The sequence below is a fragment of the Hemibagrus wyckioides genome, linkage group LG06, assembly GCF_019097595.1.
Source record: "Hemibagrus wyckioides isolate EC202008001 linkage group LG06, SWU_Hwy_1.0, whole genome shotgun sequence".
NCBI lineage: Eukaryota > Metazoa > Chordata > Actinopteri > Siluriformes > Bagridae > Hemibagrus > Hemibagrus wyckioides.
This window is the reverse complement of record NC_080715.1, coordinates 37,927,624-37,942,015: the sequence shown is the minus strand read 5'-3', so window position 1 is coordinate 37,942,015 and position 14,392 is coordinate 37,927,624. Positions and strand designations below refer to the sequence as shown.

General features: G+C 37.9%; 1 protein-coding gene across 1 annotated transcript; it reads right to left on the bottom strand.

Annotated features, from left to right (window-relative positions):
- Window positions 1-392: 392 nt before the first annotated feature.
- On the bottom strand, window positions 393-8,611 carry LOC131353766 (junctional adhesion molecule-like). The gene is made up of 6 exons (XM_058390834.1): window positions 8,334-8,611; window positions 2,996-3,322; window positions 2,736-2,885; window positions 2,586-2,657; window positions 2,198-2,253; window positions 393-1,988 (listed from the first exon to the last, which is right to left on the bottom strand). Exons 1-6 carry the CDS (start codon window positions 8,521-8,523, stop codon window positions 1,875-1,877), a joined length of 909 nt encoding a protein of 302 aa, XP_058246817.1. The 5' UTR covers window positions 8,524-8,611; the 3' UTR covers window positions 393-1,874.
- Window positions 8,612-14,392: the final 5,781 nt, after the last annotated feature.

The following is a 14,392-nucleotide window of genomic DNA, read 5'->3' as shown; positions in this document are numbered from 1 at the left end:
TCGGTTTGCTGTGCTGTAATTGGACAATTTTTAGTACTAAAGTAGTACTAAGTACAGTTTTAAGTATTGGGAGATGTGGGATAATGTAGAGGAGTAGAAAGTATGATATGTTACTTCAAAATGTAGTGGAGTGAAAGTAAAAAGTCTTTTTATTTATACTTTAGTAAAGTACAGATACTGGAAAAAGATATTTAAATACAATAACCAATTACGTTTACTTTAATACTGCATTTACTTCTGTAATATTAAGACCACCCCCTTTCTTTAATAAAGGACCGTAATGAGACGAATTGTAATGTGATTTTATTTGCCATGTGTATCAGTGTACAAGCAACAAACAAGCTACAACAACTAAAAATTTATTGCTTAAACATACATTTCATGGTAATATCCTAATAAAGTTGTGACCATGCATGGTTTTGATTTACACAAATATTCCATGTGTCCACCACAAAACAAAAAGACAAACAAAAGTTTAATAGATCTAATATCATTTTAGAAGTATCTTCTGTACCACGTATCCTACACAAAACCTATCCCAGGGAACTCGGGGGACACCCTGGATGGGCTACCAACATAGAGAAATCTGCACACTCATTTACACACAAAATACATTTTAAAGATGTTCATCAGCCTACAATGCATGTCTTTGGACCTTAAAGAGACCAAAAAAGCACAGGGAGAAGATTCTAACTTCTCATACACACAGGGCAGGGGAGAGAAACCCTGAACCCCAGAGGAACAAGTTGAACATGAACTAAATCAGACCTGGTGAGATGTCTGGAAAAAGCTGATTGTGTGAAAAACAGGATCCCTAAAAATTCTTAAACATTGTATATGGAACCCATTTCAGCAGCAGTAAGAGTGACTTTATAAAACTTAATTAGTTAAAAAAGTCACTTGTGCCAAAATATACCCGCTCTCAGCTGAATAACACAGGCAGCAGTTTTGACACTGCCTGATTTCTACGTCTGAAACACTTTTATTTAAACCTGTGATTTGATCACAAATAGCTAACATTTAGATAATAATAATTGTGTTTAAATAGTGATAATGTTGTTGTTTTTCTTTCAGCTGCTCCCTATTGGAGGTTACCACAGCAGATCATCTGGTCCACATATTTGATGTGACACAGGTTTCACGCCGGATGCCCTTCCTGATTCAACCCTCCCATTTCATCTGGACACTGAGAGTTAATCCCTCAGTGTCTGGGTTAGTGCCCTACACAGGAATCAAACCCGGGCTGCAGGAATGAGAGCATGGGATCCTGCAGCACTACTACTACTACTACTACTACTACTAATAATAATAATAGAGTCTGATGTAATGCATGAGGTACAACCACAGGACTGGTTCACATCAGCGGTCCTGCACTGTGTCTGTTCTCAGCACTTGTTCTCACAGTGAAGCAGGTTGTACAATTCATCAGCATGAAGATAACTTCACACAATAATATCAGCTATACAGACATTATCAAGCATCAGCCAGGTCACTGTGTACAGAGACAACTAATGTAGAGGACGTTGTAGCATTGTACCATGCAGAAAGAACACTGTGTAATACTCCACACTCAACAAGACCACTGTCACAAACCCTTTAACTAACTATAAGTGTGTTTTACAAAAACTCATTTTGAAATCCACGAACGTTCTTTTTTCTTTTTTCTAAGAATGTTTCACAAAAGATATAAAATGACATGTAGACTCAAAATATTATTGCTGAGATCAGCACACATATGATTAAATCTGCCATTTATGGCTAGAAAAAAAATGACAGTAAAATAAACCGAACCGATATCATGAATCCTGTGCTTATCATGGTATGTATTTAATCTACTGTATGATTTCAGCATTATTCTATATATTTACTGCAGATTAGTTTGTTACAATGCTGGCGTATTCGGTTTTCTCTCCAGCGTTGATCTGGACCCGAGCTGCTCCGGCTGTGTGAATGTGGCTTACAGTAGAGTAAGTAACATCAGGTACAGTCTGTGAAAGACAGAAGAGGAAAATTATTCATATAACACTTCTATCACTTCTACTGTTGACTTTAAGAAGCAAATAAAATCCTGTAAAGACGACAAATCTCTAAATCTGACTTCTTTCTTTACACCATGTGTTGTTCTGTACATTTAAGACTTAAAGATGTCACATGATAATAAAAATCCAGCTGAATCCAGACCTGTGTGTACACTAACCTGATCCTTCTGCTTTGGATGTCCTTCAGTAATCACCTTCTTTCCAGATCTTCCTCCTAATGAGAAAAGACCTCAGAAATCACACCTCTAGTGGGAACTACAGACTTTCACTATTTGAAGTAATCAGGTGAAGTGTGGAGGCTGCTGTTCTGCTTCAGCTCACATACATGAACACTGAGTGATGCAAAGAGCCACAGTTTAAACTTTATTTTACAGTGAAACTACTTACTGAATTACTGACTGACTTGATCTGATCTGATTCACTAAAGAAAATTTATGGAAATTGTACTAGAAAAAAAATGTTCACAATTCACAATACACCTCACAAAATCACAAATCAGTTATTAGTTAATCACTTTCAAAATCTGTGTGTGTGTGTGTGTTGTACCTTTGCGTCTCCAACAAATAAATGCCACTACACCGATTACCACCAACAGAAAAGCCGCAGCAATGCCGAACACTGTGTAATAAAACACCAATAATGTTAATAAATGTAATACTGGTATTTTTTTTTATTGCTGATGAAAAGTTTTGGCACCCAGAGGTCTGCTGTGAATTTGTTGTTTATCTTGTTCCAGTGTTGTTGAGGATGATGAAGGTGGAGAGTTTGTTGTTTTACTTGGAGGCTGTTCTGATGGAGGTCTTCTGTCTGTTTTCCCCGAGTGTGTTGAAGTTTCTCTTCTTCCTACTGAAAAGACAAAACATATTAAATCTAAAGTCTGTTTTTAATCACTGTTAGTAATATGACACATGACACTGGAGTAAAGCATGTTCACAGTCATTAATGAAAAAATGTACCTTTAACATTTAGTCTGAAATCTTTTCTCTCTGCCTGTACAGAACATCTGTAGTTTCCCTGGTCCTCTTCAGTCAGGTCTGATAGGAGTAGAGAGAGGTTTCCTGGAGAGTTTTTACTGACCAGTTTGACTCTGTTTCTGTGATGTCCAGTCTGTTCAGGGTAAATTTCCTGATAATGATTGCTATTAGATTCTGTTGGTATTGAAAACTCCCATTTTAGAGACTTTGGTTTGTTCTGTAGGTCAGTGCAGACACAGGGCAGAACTACAGACTCTCCTGTGAACACAGTCATGTCCTCTACCTCTGCCTTCTTCACCAGCTCACAGCCTGTAAACACAACATTTACAGTTAATAATAGAAATACTGCAATTATTAATATTCCCTGCTTGGAAATCACAACATTTTCTGATAGAAACCAGAAGAGATTTTTAAAGGACCTGTTTAAATTCTCTAAATGAATCCAATATCAGGACTCTGATACCCAATACTGAAGCATTACTGACTTATTTTTATTTAAATAACTGTAAAATCTTTAATAAACTTTAATATTTGTTTTATTCCAGCTGATGATGCTCCTACAAATGGAAACAATTCCTCCAGTTAAAATCCTTCACCTTCCATAAAAACAATAAAATAGTTGTTAACATACACTATATTGCCAAAAGTATTCGCTCACCCATCCAAATAATCAGAATCAGGTGTTCCAATCACTTCCATGGCCACAGGTGTATAAAATCAAGCACATAGGCATGCAGACTGTTTTTACAAACATTTGTGAAAGAATGGGTCGCTCTCAGGAGCTCAGTGAATTCCAGCGTGGAACTGTGATAGGATGCCACCTGTGCAACAAATCCAGTCGTGAAATTTCCTCGCTCCTAAATATTCCACAGTCAACTGTCAGCTGTATTATAAGAACATGGAAGTGTTTGGGAACGACAGCAACTCAGCCACGAAGTGGTAGGCCACGTAAACTGACGGAGCGGGGTCAGCGGATGCTGAGGTACATAGTGCGAAGAGGTCGCCAACTTTCTGTAGAGTCAATCGCTACAGACCTCCAAACTTCATGTGGCCTTCAGATTAGCTCAAGAACAGTGCGCAGAGAGCTTCATGGAATGGGTTTCCATGGCCGAGCAGCTGCATCCAAGCCATACATCACCAAGTGCAATGCAAAGCGTCGGATGCAGTGGTGTAAAGCACACCGCCACTGGACTCTAGAGCAGTGGAGACGCGTTCTCTGGAGTGACGAATCGCGCTTCTCCATCTGGCAATCTGATGGACGAGTCTGGGTTTGGCGGTTGCCAGGAGAACGGTACTTGTCTGACTGCATTGTGCCAAGTGTAAAGTTTGGTGGAGGGGGGATTATGGTGTGGGGTTGTTTTTCAGGAGCTGGGCTTGGCCCCTTAGTTCCAGTGAAAGGAACTCTGAATGCTTCAGCATACCAAGACATTTTGGACAATTCCATGCTCCCAACTTTGTGGGAACAGTTTGGAGCTGGCCCCTTCCTCTTCCTCTTCCTCTTGTGGTGCAGAGCAGGTGTGTTTTTTTGATGCTCGTGAAAATGTTTCCCAAAAGGTTGCTTGAAGTGAGTAATTCCGACTGGTTAATGTTAAGATGTCTTCACAAGAATCGATCAAACCTGCCAGGATAAAATTAGACCTCAAATGGAAAGATCTGTCGCCTAATATCGGAAAAAATGATGAGGCTAGAGAACATGACTATGCAATGGAGGTTACGGTGCAAAGTAAAAGAGAACGTGGAGATGGCTCCCTTCCTTCAACACAGAGTAAAACTCCTGCAGAGAAAAGGGTTAAGCCATCAACTGACAGAAAAAGATGAAATCTCCAACGAAACCATTCTGGACGCCATTGTAAATCTGTAAAGGAGAGTGGATGGGAAGCTAGCGGATTTAAGTGAACAATCCAAACAAAGCAGCACCATGATTGCAAGTTTAATGAAGGTGATTCAGTTCAACCCGGAAGAGGTGAAGGAATGTAAGAAAAGAGTAAAGGGTTTGGAGTTACAGAATGATCATCTGCGCAAGGAGAATTGGGAGCTGAAAGAGAGAGTGAGAGAACAAGAAAGATACAGAATGAGGTGGTGTCTCCGTTTAAAAGGTATAGAAGAAAAAAAGGACGATGATATCAGATCATGTGTCATACTGTATGAATCCTTGTTAAGATTGCACCTGAGATGGAAGCTAAGATGGATGAGGCCGTCGACATAGTCCACAAGCTGGGAAGGACGATGGACAATAAAAGCAGTCTGTCATCGTGCTGTTCACTCAAAGGCAGGTGAAGGAGGAAGTCTGGCGCAGAAGCAAAAATTTGCCGGTCTGTAAAACAGAGGGAGTTCGACTGGCCGAGATCTGGAAGACAGATGGAAGTTGTGGCCTCAAATTGATCCAGCTAGGAGGGCAGGAAAATCGATCTTTTTTCGTGGTCCATATGGTTTCACTGAAGGACAACGGATTGATCCTGACGGGTGAAGGGTTACATTTCTAATTGACAGGTAGTTGGAAACCTTTCCGTGGGACACTGGAGCTCTATCTTTAAATTACGGTTCAGAGGGACTGAGTGTGAGTTTACAAGTGGTTCAATTTGTGTTTCTATTTACTAATTCTCCTTTTTTATTTTTTTGTTCTAGTGTTAATGATTACGGACAAAATTGTATTTGGTTCTCTGAATGTTATGGGCTTAAAAGATACTGTTAAAAGAAAAGCGTTTTTTTTTTTCATTTTGTAAATGTCAGAAAGCACATTGTGTGTTTCTACAGGAGACTCATTCTTCTGATTTGGATACTTCTTTTTGGACCAATCAATGGGGTGACAAGATTTTTTTCAGCCATGGTTCTAATCGTTCTGGAGGAGTGGCAATATGCTTCAACAAATGTCCTGGGGAAGTCATCCCTTATAAAGCTGATGGTAGCAGACACTGGGTGATGGTGGTACTGAAAATTGATGTTCTTTTTTCATTTTAATTAATGTCTATGGCTTTAACAACGCAGTTCAAAACCAAAATTTAGTAGAAGAGATTTCTAATATGATCTCAGAAGCTAAAGCACTTTACCCATCCGAAAATATTTTAGTAGGAGGGGACTGGAATATGGTTCCAGACGAATGGAAAGACAGATGGCTCAATATGAGTGTCGACTTTTTGAAATCAGAAAATAATTTGATTGATGTTTGGCGATACTTAAATCCAGAGGTTGATTCTTTCTCATGGTTTAAACCTAATGGGGAGAGCAAGTCTAGAATTGATTATTGGATGGTTAGTGACAATATTTTAAAATATGTTTCACAGTCTACAATTTCTAAAGCTCCGCTAACAGACCATTGCTTTATAGATATCGTTATAGAACCAAAATTTATGCAATTTAGGAACAAAGGTTGTTGGAATTGTAATGCCTTTCTTTTGAAGAATGAAGAATTCTGCAATAAAATGAAGGAATTAATACAGGGTATAGTGAGATATGATTCTTTTGATTGTAATGCAAGTAAATGGGAATTTTTAAAATTAAAAATTACAGATTTCTCTATAAGTTTTTCTAAAATATTAAACAAAGAGAAAATGGAGCAGGAAAGGGATTTAATTTGTGAAATAAGCCGATGCTGTAATAAACCTGTTTTAAATCATTTGGAAAATGATAAGATTTTGGAGCTGCAGAGTAAATTAGATTATTTGTATCTCGTGAGGGCACAGGGTGCTTTTATAAGATCACGTGCCAAGTGGATAGAAGAAGGTGAAAAAACTCTTCTTATTTTAGTAATTTAGAAAAAATTAGGTAACAAAGGAACTCTATCAGTAGTTTACTGATCCAAGAAGAGGAATGCAAAGATTTTAGAAATTTTTTTGAAAAAAGTGTTTCAGTTTTATTCCAAACTTTATTCTTCAGAGTTCTCCTCAGATGAGTCTGATCTTCTTTTTGATAAAATCCAGAACTTTATTCCACGTATTGATGATGCTTTTAAAGTTTTATGTGATTCAGATCTTTGAGGAATTGGGTTGAGTTGTGGAGAGAATGGCTTTAAATAAATCCCCAGGGACAGATGGGCTCACTAGTAATTTTTTGAAGTTTTTTTGGACAGATTTGAGAAATTTGTTATTCAGTTCCTTGACAGTGTTGGATAGGCAAAAAAGTCAGGTTGCTCCTGTTTGCTGTTTGTTTCCTAAAAATGAACAACAAATTCCACTAGCCTTACACTCTGTTAACCTTTTCTCTAAATCTTCAGGGCTTTATTTGAACCTAAAGAAATGTGAAATGTTAACTTTGCATGAGTTTCCTTTACTGACATTGTTTAATATTCCAATTAAAAAGGAAGTTAAATATCTTGGAATTACTATTTCTAAAGATAGAGAAATAATGGAGAATAAAAAAGTTTTGAATAACATAGATAAATGTAAATTCACTTTGAATAGATGGTTGCAGAGGGATCTCACAATTTTTGGTAGGGTTCTTTTGTCTAAAATGGATAGTTTGTCTAGACTCATCTACCCAGCAATTTTGTGCGTGCGCAGAACAAACCTGAGTTTCCGCACATGCGCAGAACAAACCTGAGTTTCCGCACATGCGCAGTGTAAATCATGTTTCCGGTACAGATGGCGGTGTGACACCCCCCACTATTATGTGAAGTATTGTTAGTGTCACTACATCACCAAGCCGTTTATTGTCTTGTCTAGTGCCATAGTGTTTCCACCTAGCCTGTTTCCTGTTCTAAGTGTGTTTTGGATTAGAGATTTGGATTTGTTTGCTCCGTGGATTGTTTTCTCTGTTACTGAACTGTGTCTGTTTTCTGTTTCTGACCTGCCTTTTGTTTTTGGATTGTTTACTCTGTCTTTTTTCTTTATTAAACCACTCTGCATATGGATTCTGCTCCTGCTGCTCATTCATTACAGAAATAAAGTTAACACATTACTTAAGATACATCTTCATTGGGCTACATGACACCTACATAAACCCTTCATAACAACTGACATCAACCTAAATACATATTATATGTAGGCTTATGTAAGTGTTATGAAGGGTTTATACAGGTGTTATGTAGCTCTATAAACACTACAGTGTTAATGAAAATAAATCATAGATTAGACTGAGAAATGTCTCAAATCCAATCCAACACCAGTTGAAAGTTTCAGGTCAGTCTGATCCCATAATCAGTATTTAATGTCATTTAGAACTCTGTACTGATGTGTCACTATATGACTCCTAGATTAATTCCCCTTTAGTTATAGGAAATGGAGTAGACATTTTTGTTAAATATGTAACTATAATACATTTAAAGACTTATCAAATCTGCTTTCACACTGAATACTAACTATTATTGTGTATTTAAATTCTTTACCTTTAACATAAATCCTGAAGTCTCTGTGTTTCTTCTCAGTTCTGCACCTGTAGACTCCCTGATCCTCTTCTCTCAGGTCAGATATGAACAGAGACAGATTACCAGGAGAAATGTTATTAAACAGCTGAAGTCTGCCACGGTAGTGTTCATCATTTAACACGTCAGTCAGAGATCCTGTTCTGAAGGTCATCCAGGTGAATGTCTGAGGTTTGGTGTTCAGGTCAGAGCAGGAGCAGGGTAACAGAACTGAACCTCCTTGGTGTTGGGTGATTTCTACCAGGTCATTATCACCAGAGAGATCACAGCCTACAGAAACAAACATACAAAAACTCAGAATCTACTGAATACTATATGAAGTACAATATTTCAAAATGAAATTCTATTAAAATATTTATGCTTCAGTACAATTCATTCTAAAATTTTGAAATGTTTCTGTTTTACTACTACTGACTACCTAAGAAATAATTAATTGGTACAGATAATTGTTTGTTTGTTTATATTGTGTTTATTTAGGATTGTACCATATTTAAGTGTTGAGTATGATTAGGAAATCTTCAACAGTAGAATGTGTAACACAGGTCAGAAGTTGACTAAGAAAATAAATGATATAATTAAAACAATTGTATTTTTTTTCTTTTCTAAACACTTACTGATAAATGTGAGTTGATGTATGGAAGGAAAAAAATAAAATAATGATAAGTGAAAATAATGAGGAATTAAAGCGCACATAGCCATGTGATGTAGTTGCGTGTGACGTCAGACAGAACACGGAAGTGCGTTTTGAAAACGGGGCATGAATGCTGCTGAATCTGTGACTGAACTTCATGGATTAAGGGATGATTGTGAGATGTAATGTCCGGTCGATGGATGTACACATGGATTAATAGTGATACTCATGGACTTTTTTTTCCTTTTTGGATTAAACTGATACTTTTCTCAATCTGAGATGGCGAGCCACCCTTAGGAAATCGACCCCGATCTAACATTGATGCTAACCACTGGAAACCCCTTTCAAGTGGAAGTTATTTTTTGTTTTCGTTGAGGACCACTTACAGATAGGACTAAATTCAACCTTGCACTACATTCAAGTGAACTTTATACGAGCTTCATTAAGGTCTTTGTGAAACACACAGAGGATATTGAACTTTCCAAGGATCTCTAATAGAGACTGTGCACTTTCTTTAATGTTTTTTGTTCTTGATATTCACGAATGTTTTGAGTTTGTATGGTTCATGTTAGTTTTCTGAACTTGGTATTCCTTTGTCTGAGTCCTTGAAAAAAAGTTATATATTTCATGTTGGGTAAATCTGGTATCAGGCAAAACCTAAAATTAATATCCTCCTTTAATGGAACATAGACCTATAACCAAACAAATAGAAACAAAATTAAAAGGGTACTAAACAGAATTAAACTGAGTAGCAATATATATATATATTACAAACTAAAACTCCAAAATAGATAAACTAATAATAGGCCTCCTCTAAAAGACATAAAACAGGTGGACACTAGAATTGAAACCCATTCAACTACAATTGTTATTTTTTTCTTCTCTTTTATTGTTTATACATATGTACAACTGATTTATTTTGCCTGTTTATTGTTTCACGCTAGTTAATACAAAGCTCAATTTCTCTAACATTGTGTGGTCCCTTTTACTTAACTACACTCGTCCCTCCTCACAGAACCTAGTAACTGGTCCATCACTACATTATTACCAATGGGTGCTCTTTGTGTAGTCTGGATGGGGCACCCGTTACAAATGGCTCTCCCTTTTAGTTTTCATAGCTAGTCTTGTCTCTCTCTCTCTCTCTCTCTCTCTACATCAGGGGTCTCCAACAGTTTTTCCTCTGAGAACTTTTGACAAAATGAAGGTGGCCAAGAGCTACTCATGTTATAATATTATATATTTTTAGTAGCATTTATTTACACAGCTTATTGCAGTAAACCAAACCAGCTGAATAAGCTATTGCTGTGTGAACTAAAAAATAAATATCAGTGTCAAACAGGTATATTTTGTTTTCTTTATCCTTTATCCAAACTACTTCAATTTGTGTTTATAGATTTAAGTTTCTATAACGCTTCCATGTACGGTCTTGGTGCTAGCTGTGTGTCAAATCGATTGATGAACGTCTTTATTAAAGTGTGTGATGCGCGTGGAGGAGCATGATTTGTCCGGGGAGTCAGATTTCGGTACAGCACACGAAAGGGGTGGGACGTTTTTATTCATTTATTTATTTTAGATGTGTATTTGATATTAACATGATTATTGTGCAACATGCTTGATTGGGATGAAATTTAAACAGGTTTAATGAGTTAATTTGATTTTATCAATTTTGTACATATTCTATTAAACTTTAGGTGAGCTACTCAGAAGTGTGTGTTGGAGACCCCTGCTCTACATGCTTCTCCTCTTATACCAGTGATTCAGACCCCTTCAGCCCTCTAGACCTGCCTGATCCATCATGATGACCTACTTCTGATTGAACTTGGAAACCTCTAGCTGCTGCTGAGGATGGTCTCATGAGATTACTGAATATGGTACCATTTAGAAACCATGAAGCTGGTTTTATTACCTTATGATGCATTTCCTTGTGCTCCTGTCTACTTTCTTCATCACTTCGCCTATCTCAGATCTTTTCTGCCAGCCTCTTTCTCCTTATACTTTCCTGTACTTCCTCATTCCACCACCAAGTCTCTTTGTCTTCTTTCCCCTGTCCAGATGTCACACCTAGTACGTACCTAGCTGTCTCCCTCACCACTTCTGCAGTACCTGACCAACTGTCCAGTCTCCCTTCATCCCAGCACCTGTCCCATCTCCTCTCTGAATTTCACACAACAGTCTTCTTCCTTTAGCTTCCACCACCTGATCTGAGATTCAGTCTTTGTTCTCTTCCTCATCCTCACTGCTAAAATCATCCTACAGACTACCATCCTGTGCTGTCTAGTTACACTCTCCCCTGCCAACACCTTACAGTCTCTAATCTCTTTCAGGTTGTATCTCCTGCATAGGACATAGTCCACCTGTGTAGATTTTTACTGAGTTTATTTTATTGCATTGTGTCAGTTTTGAAAATACCAGTGTTGATAAATGCATGTAACTAATTTTTATGCAAAATAAAAACTCTAAATATGATGTAATGTAGGAAGTGAAGTTGGTGGTCAGAGAGACAGCAGTGACAGAGAGACAGCAGAAAAAGGTGTGAAATTCACACACATCTATTTACAGCTAAGACCAGAGTGAAGAAGTGATGTACAAGTTACAGGAAATAACTTTTCTACTATGCTTTATATGAGTTATTATAGATACATTCAATAAGACAGAGATTGAGATAATGACAGAGACATTATCAAGCATCAGCCAGGTCACTGTGTACAGAGCCAACTAATGTAGAGGACGTTAGGACTGACCGCAGGTGGACCAGTGATTCCCCTCCCCCCATGCACCAGAGACTTTTTAACAAGGACACTGACAAGTATTCACAGTTTATAAAACCACAGACACATGAACAACTAGCATTCTCATAGTTCTGCAGAGCCAATGTGAGACACCCAGCATGTCAGAGTGACCACATGACTGTGGTCAGGGCAACGTGGGGGCTGATGGGAGAATGACAACTTCCTCTTTCTCTAACAGGGTATTAAACTTTTCCCCCCTTTTTTCCCTTTATCAAAGAATGCTTCACAAAAGATATAAAATGACGCATAGACTCAAAATATTATTTCTGATATTATCCATCAGCACACAGACACATTATTGCCAAAAGTTTTGGGACATCTGCCTTTACATGCAAATGAATTTTAATGCCACCCCTTTCTTAATCCAGAGGGTGTAATGGGTGTTTATGGGAATTTTTGACCATTCCTCTAGAAGTGCATTTGTGAGGTCAGGCACTGATGCTGGATGAGAAGGCATGGCTCACAGTCTTCACTCTAATTCATCCCAAAGGTGTTCTATCAGAGGATAGTTGAGGTCAGAACTCTGTGCAGGCCAGTCATGTTCCTCCACACCAAACTCGCTCATCCATGTCTTTATGGACCTTGCTTTGTGGACTGGTGTACAGTCATGTTGGAACAGGAAGGGGTCATCCCCAAACTGTTCCCACAAAGATGGAAACATGAAATTGTCTAAAATGTCTTGGTATGCTGAAGCATTATGAGTTCCTTTCACTGGAACTAGGGGGCCAAGCCCAACCCCTGAAAAACACCCCCACACCATAACCCAACCCTCCACCAAACTTTACATTTGGCACAATGCCATCAGGCAAGTACCGTTCTCCTGGCAACCGCCAAACCCAGACTCATCCATCGGATTGCCAGACAGGAAAGTGTGATTGGTCACTTCAGAGAACACATTTCCACTGCTTTAAAGTCCAGTGGCGGTGTGCTTTACACCACTGCATCTGACACTTTGCACTGCACTTGGTGATATAAGGCTTGGACGCAGCTGTTCTGTGATTTTATGTGGCCTACCACTTGGTGGCTAAGTTGCTCTTGTTCCCAACTGCTTCCACAACTGTTATAACAGTTGTAGGAAAACATCATTTGAGTTCACTCTAGAATCTACTGTAACATACATTTCTCTTTGAATAATCATTTACATATCCCAGCTCTCACCACCAAATGGTGATCAAATCAGATGCTGATGAGGAACTGTGAACTAGCTGACAGTTGGGGGACCAACTCTGGGGATCTTTCTCCCATCCAGTGCTTTGTTTAAGAGTATCACCTCTAGGGTTTTGTATTGTCACACCTCCAAGTCCTGCCCACTCAAGGCCTTTAAAACTACAACATATGTTCCTTTTCACTGGACTTGAGGACTACAGTACCACCGCAGTGTGTTCTGATCTCCAATAAAACATTTCTGCTGAACACTACTTCTGAGTCCCCTGAGTCTGCTTCGGTGAATTCACAACACAATTGACTGTGGAATATTTAGTAATGAGGAAATTTCACTAATGGACTTATTGCACAGGTGGCGACCTGTCAGGTACCATGCTTGAATTCACAGAGCTCTTGAGAGCAACCAAATTTTTCACAAATATTTGTAGAAGCAGTCTGCATGCCTAGGTGCTTGATTTTATAAAGCTGTGGCCATGGAAGTGATTCAAACACCTGAATGATTTGGAGGGGTGACCCAAAACTTTTGGCATTATAGTGTATTATACATACAATTACTCCAGTTAAAATACTTCATCTTTCATAAAAACAATAAAATGGTTGTTAACATATGCTTTTATGGCATGTACCTTAACTAAATAAAGTTAATACATTACTTAAGTTACATCTTCATTGGGCTACATGACACCTACATAAACCCTTCATAACAACTGACATAAACCTAAATAAATATTATATGTAGGATTATATTAGTTGTTTGTTAATATGTTAATGTTTATGTTAACTGATTTCACTGGAACACTGACACATGAAGAACAATCACAGAAACTCCACACAGATGGGAACCTGATCTCAGGACTGAAGCAGGGACCCTGGAGCTGTGAGGAGACGACGCTACACACTGCATCACCACACTGCTCATAGATCCACACATTTACACTTTTGTAGAGATGGGAATGAAGTGAAGAATAGAACACATGGATAAGGATAAAGTAGAAATCAGCTGTTTTTTCTATAATTTTATTTATATTTTATAATTTAATTTAAAGATTTTTATTGAATTTATTTTACTGAATTGTGTCAGTTTTGAAAATGTGAAATTTGTTGATAAAAGCAATTAACTAATGTTAAAAAATAAAAACCCTAAATATGATGTAATGCAGGAAGTGGAGTTGGTGGTCAGAGAGACAGCATTGACAGAGAGACAGCAGAAAAGGGCGTGAAATTCACACACATCTATTTACAGCTAAGATCAGAGTGAAGAAGTGATGTACAAGTTACAGGAAATAACTTTTCTACTATGTTTTATATGAGTTATTATAGATACATTCAATAAGACAGAGATTGTGAGAGATGTAATTCAGTAAATGTGTAAAAACATACACTGTAAGTATTATAGGGATGTAAAATAATCTGACTGTAGAATCCTCCTTATTCATTAT

Coding starts and splice junctions, on each gene's coding strand:
- LOC131353766 (XM_058390834.1), bottom strand. CDS start 8,523: ATGACCTTCAGAACAGGATCTCTGACTGACGTGTTAAATGATGAACAC. Junction 3,323..8,333: donor CTTCAGGATTTATGTTAAAG/GTAAAGAATTTA, acceptor TTGTGTTTACAG/GCTGTGAGCTGGTGAAGAAG. Junction 2,886..2,995: donor TTTCAGACTAAATGTTAAAG/GTACATTTTTTC, acceptor TTGTCTTTTCAG/TAGGAAGAAGAGAAACTTCA.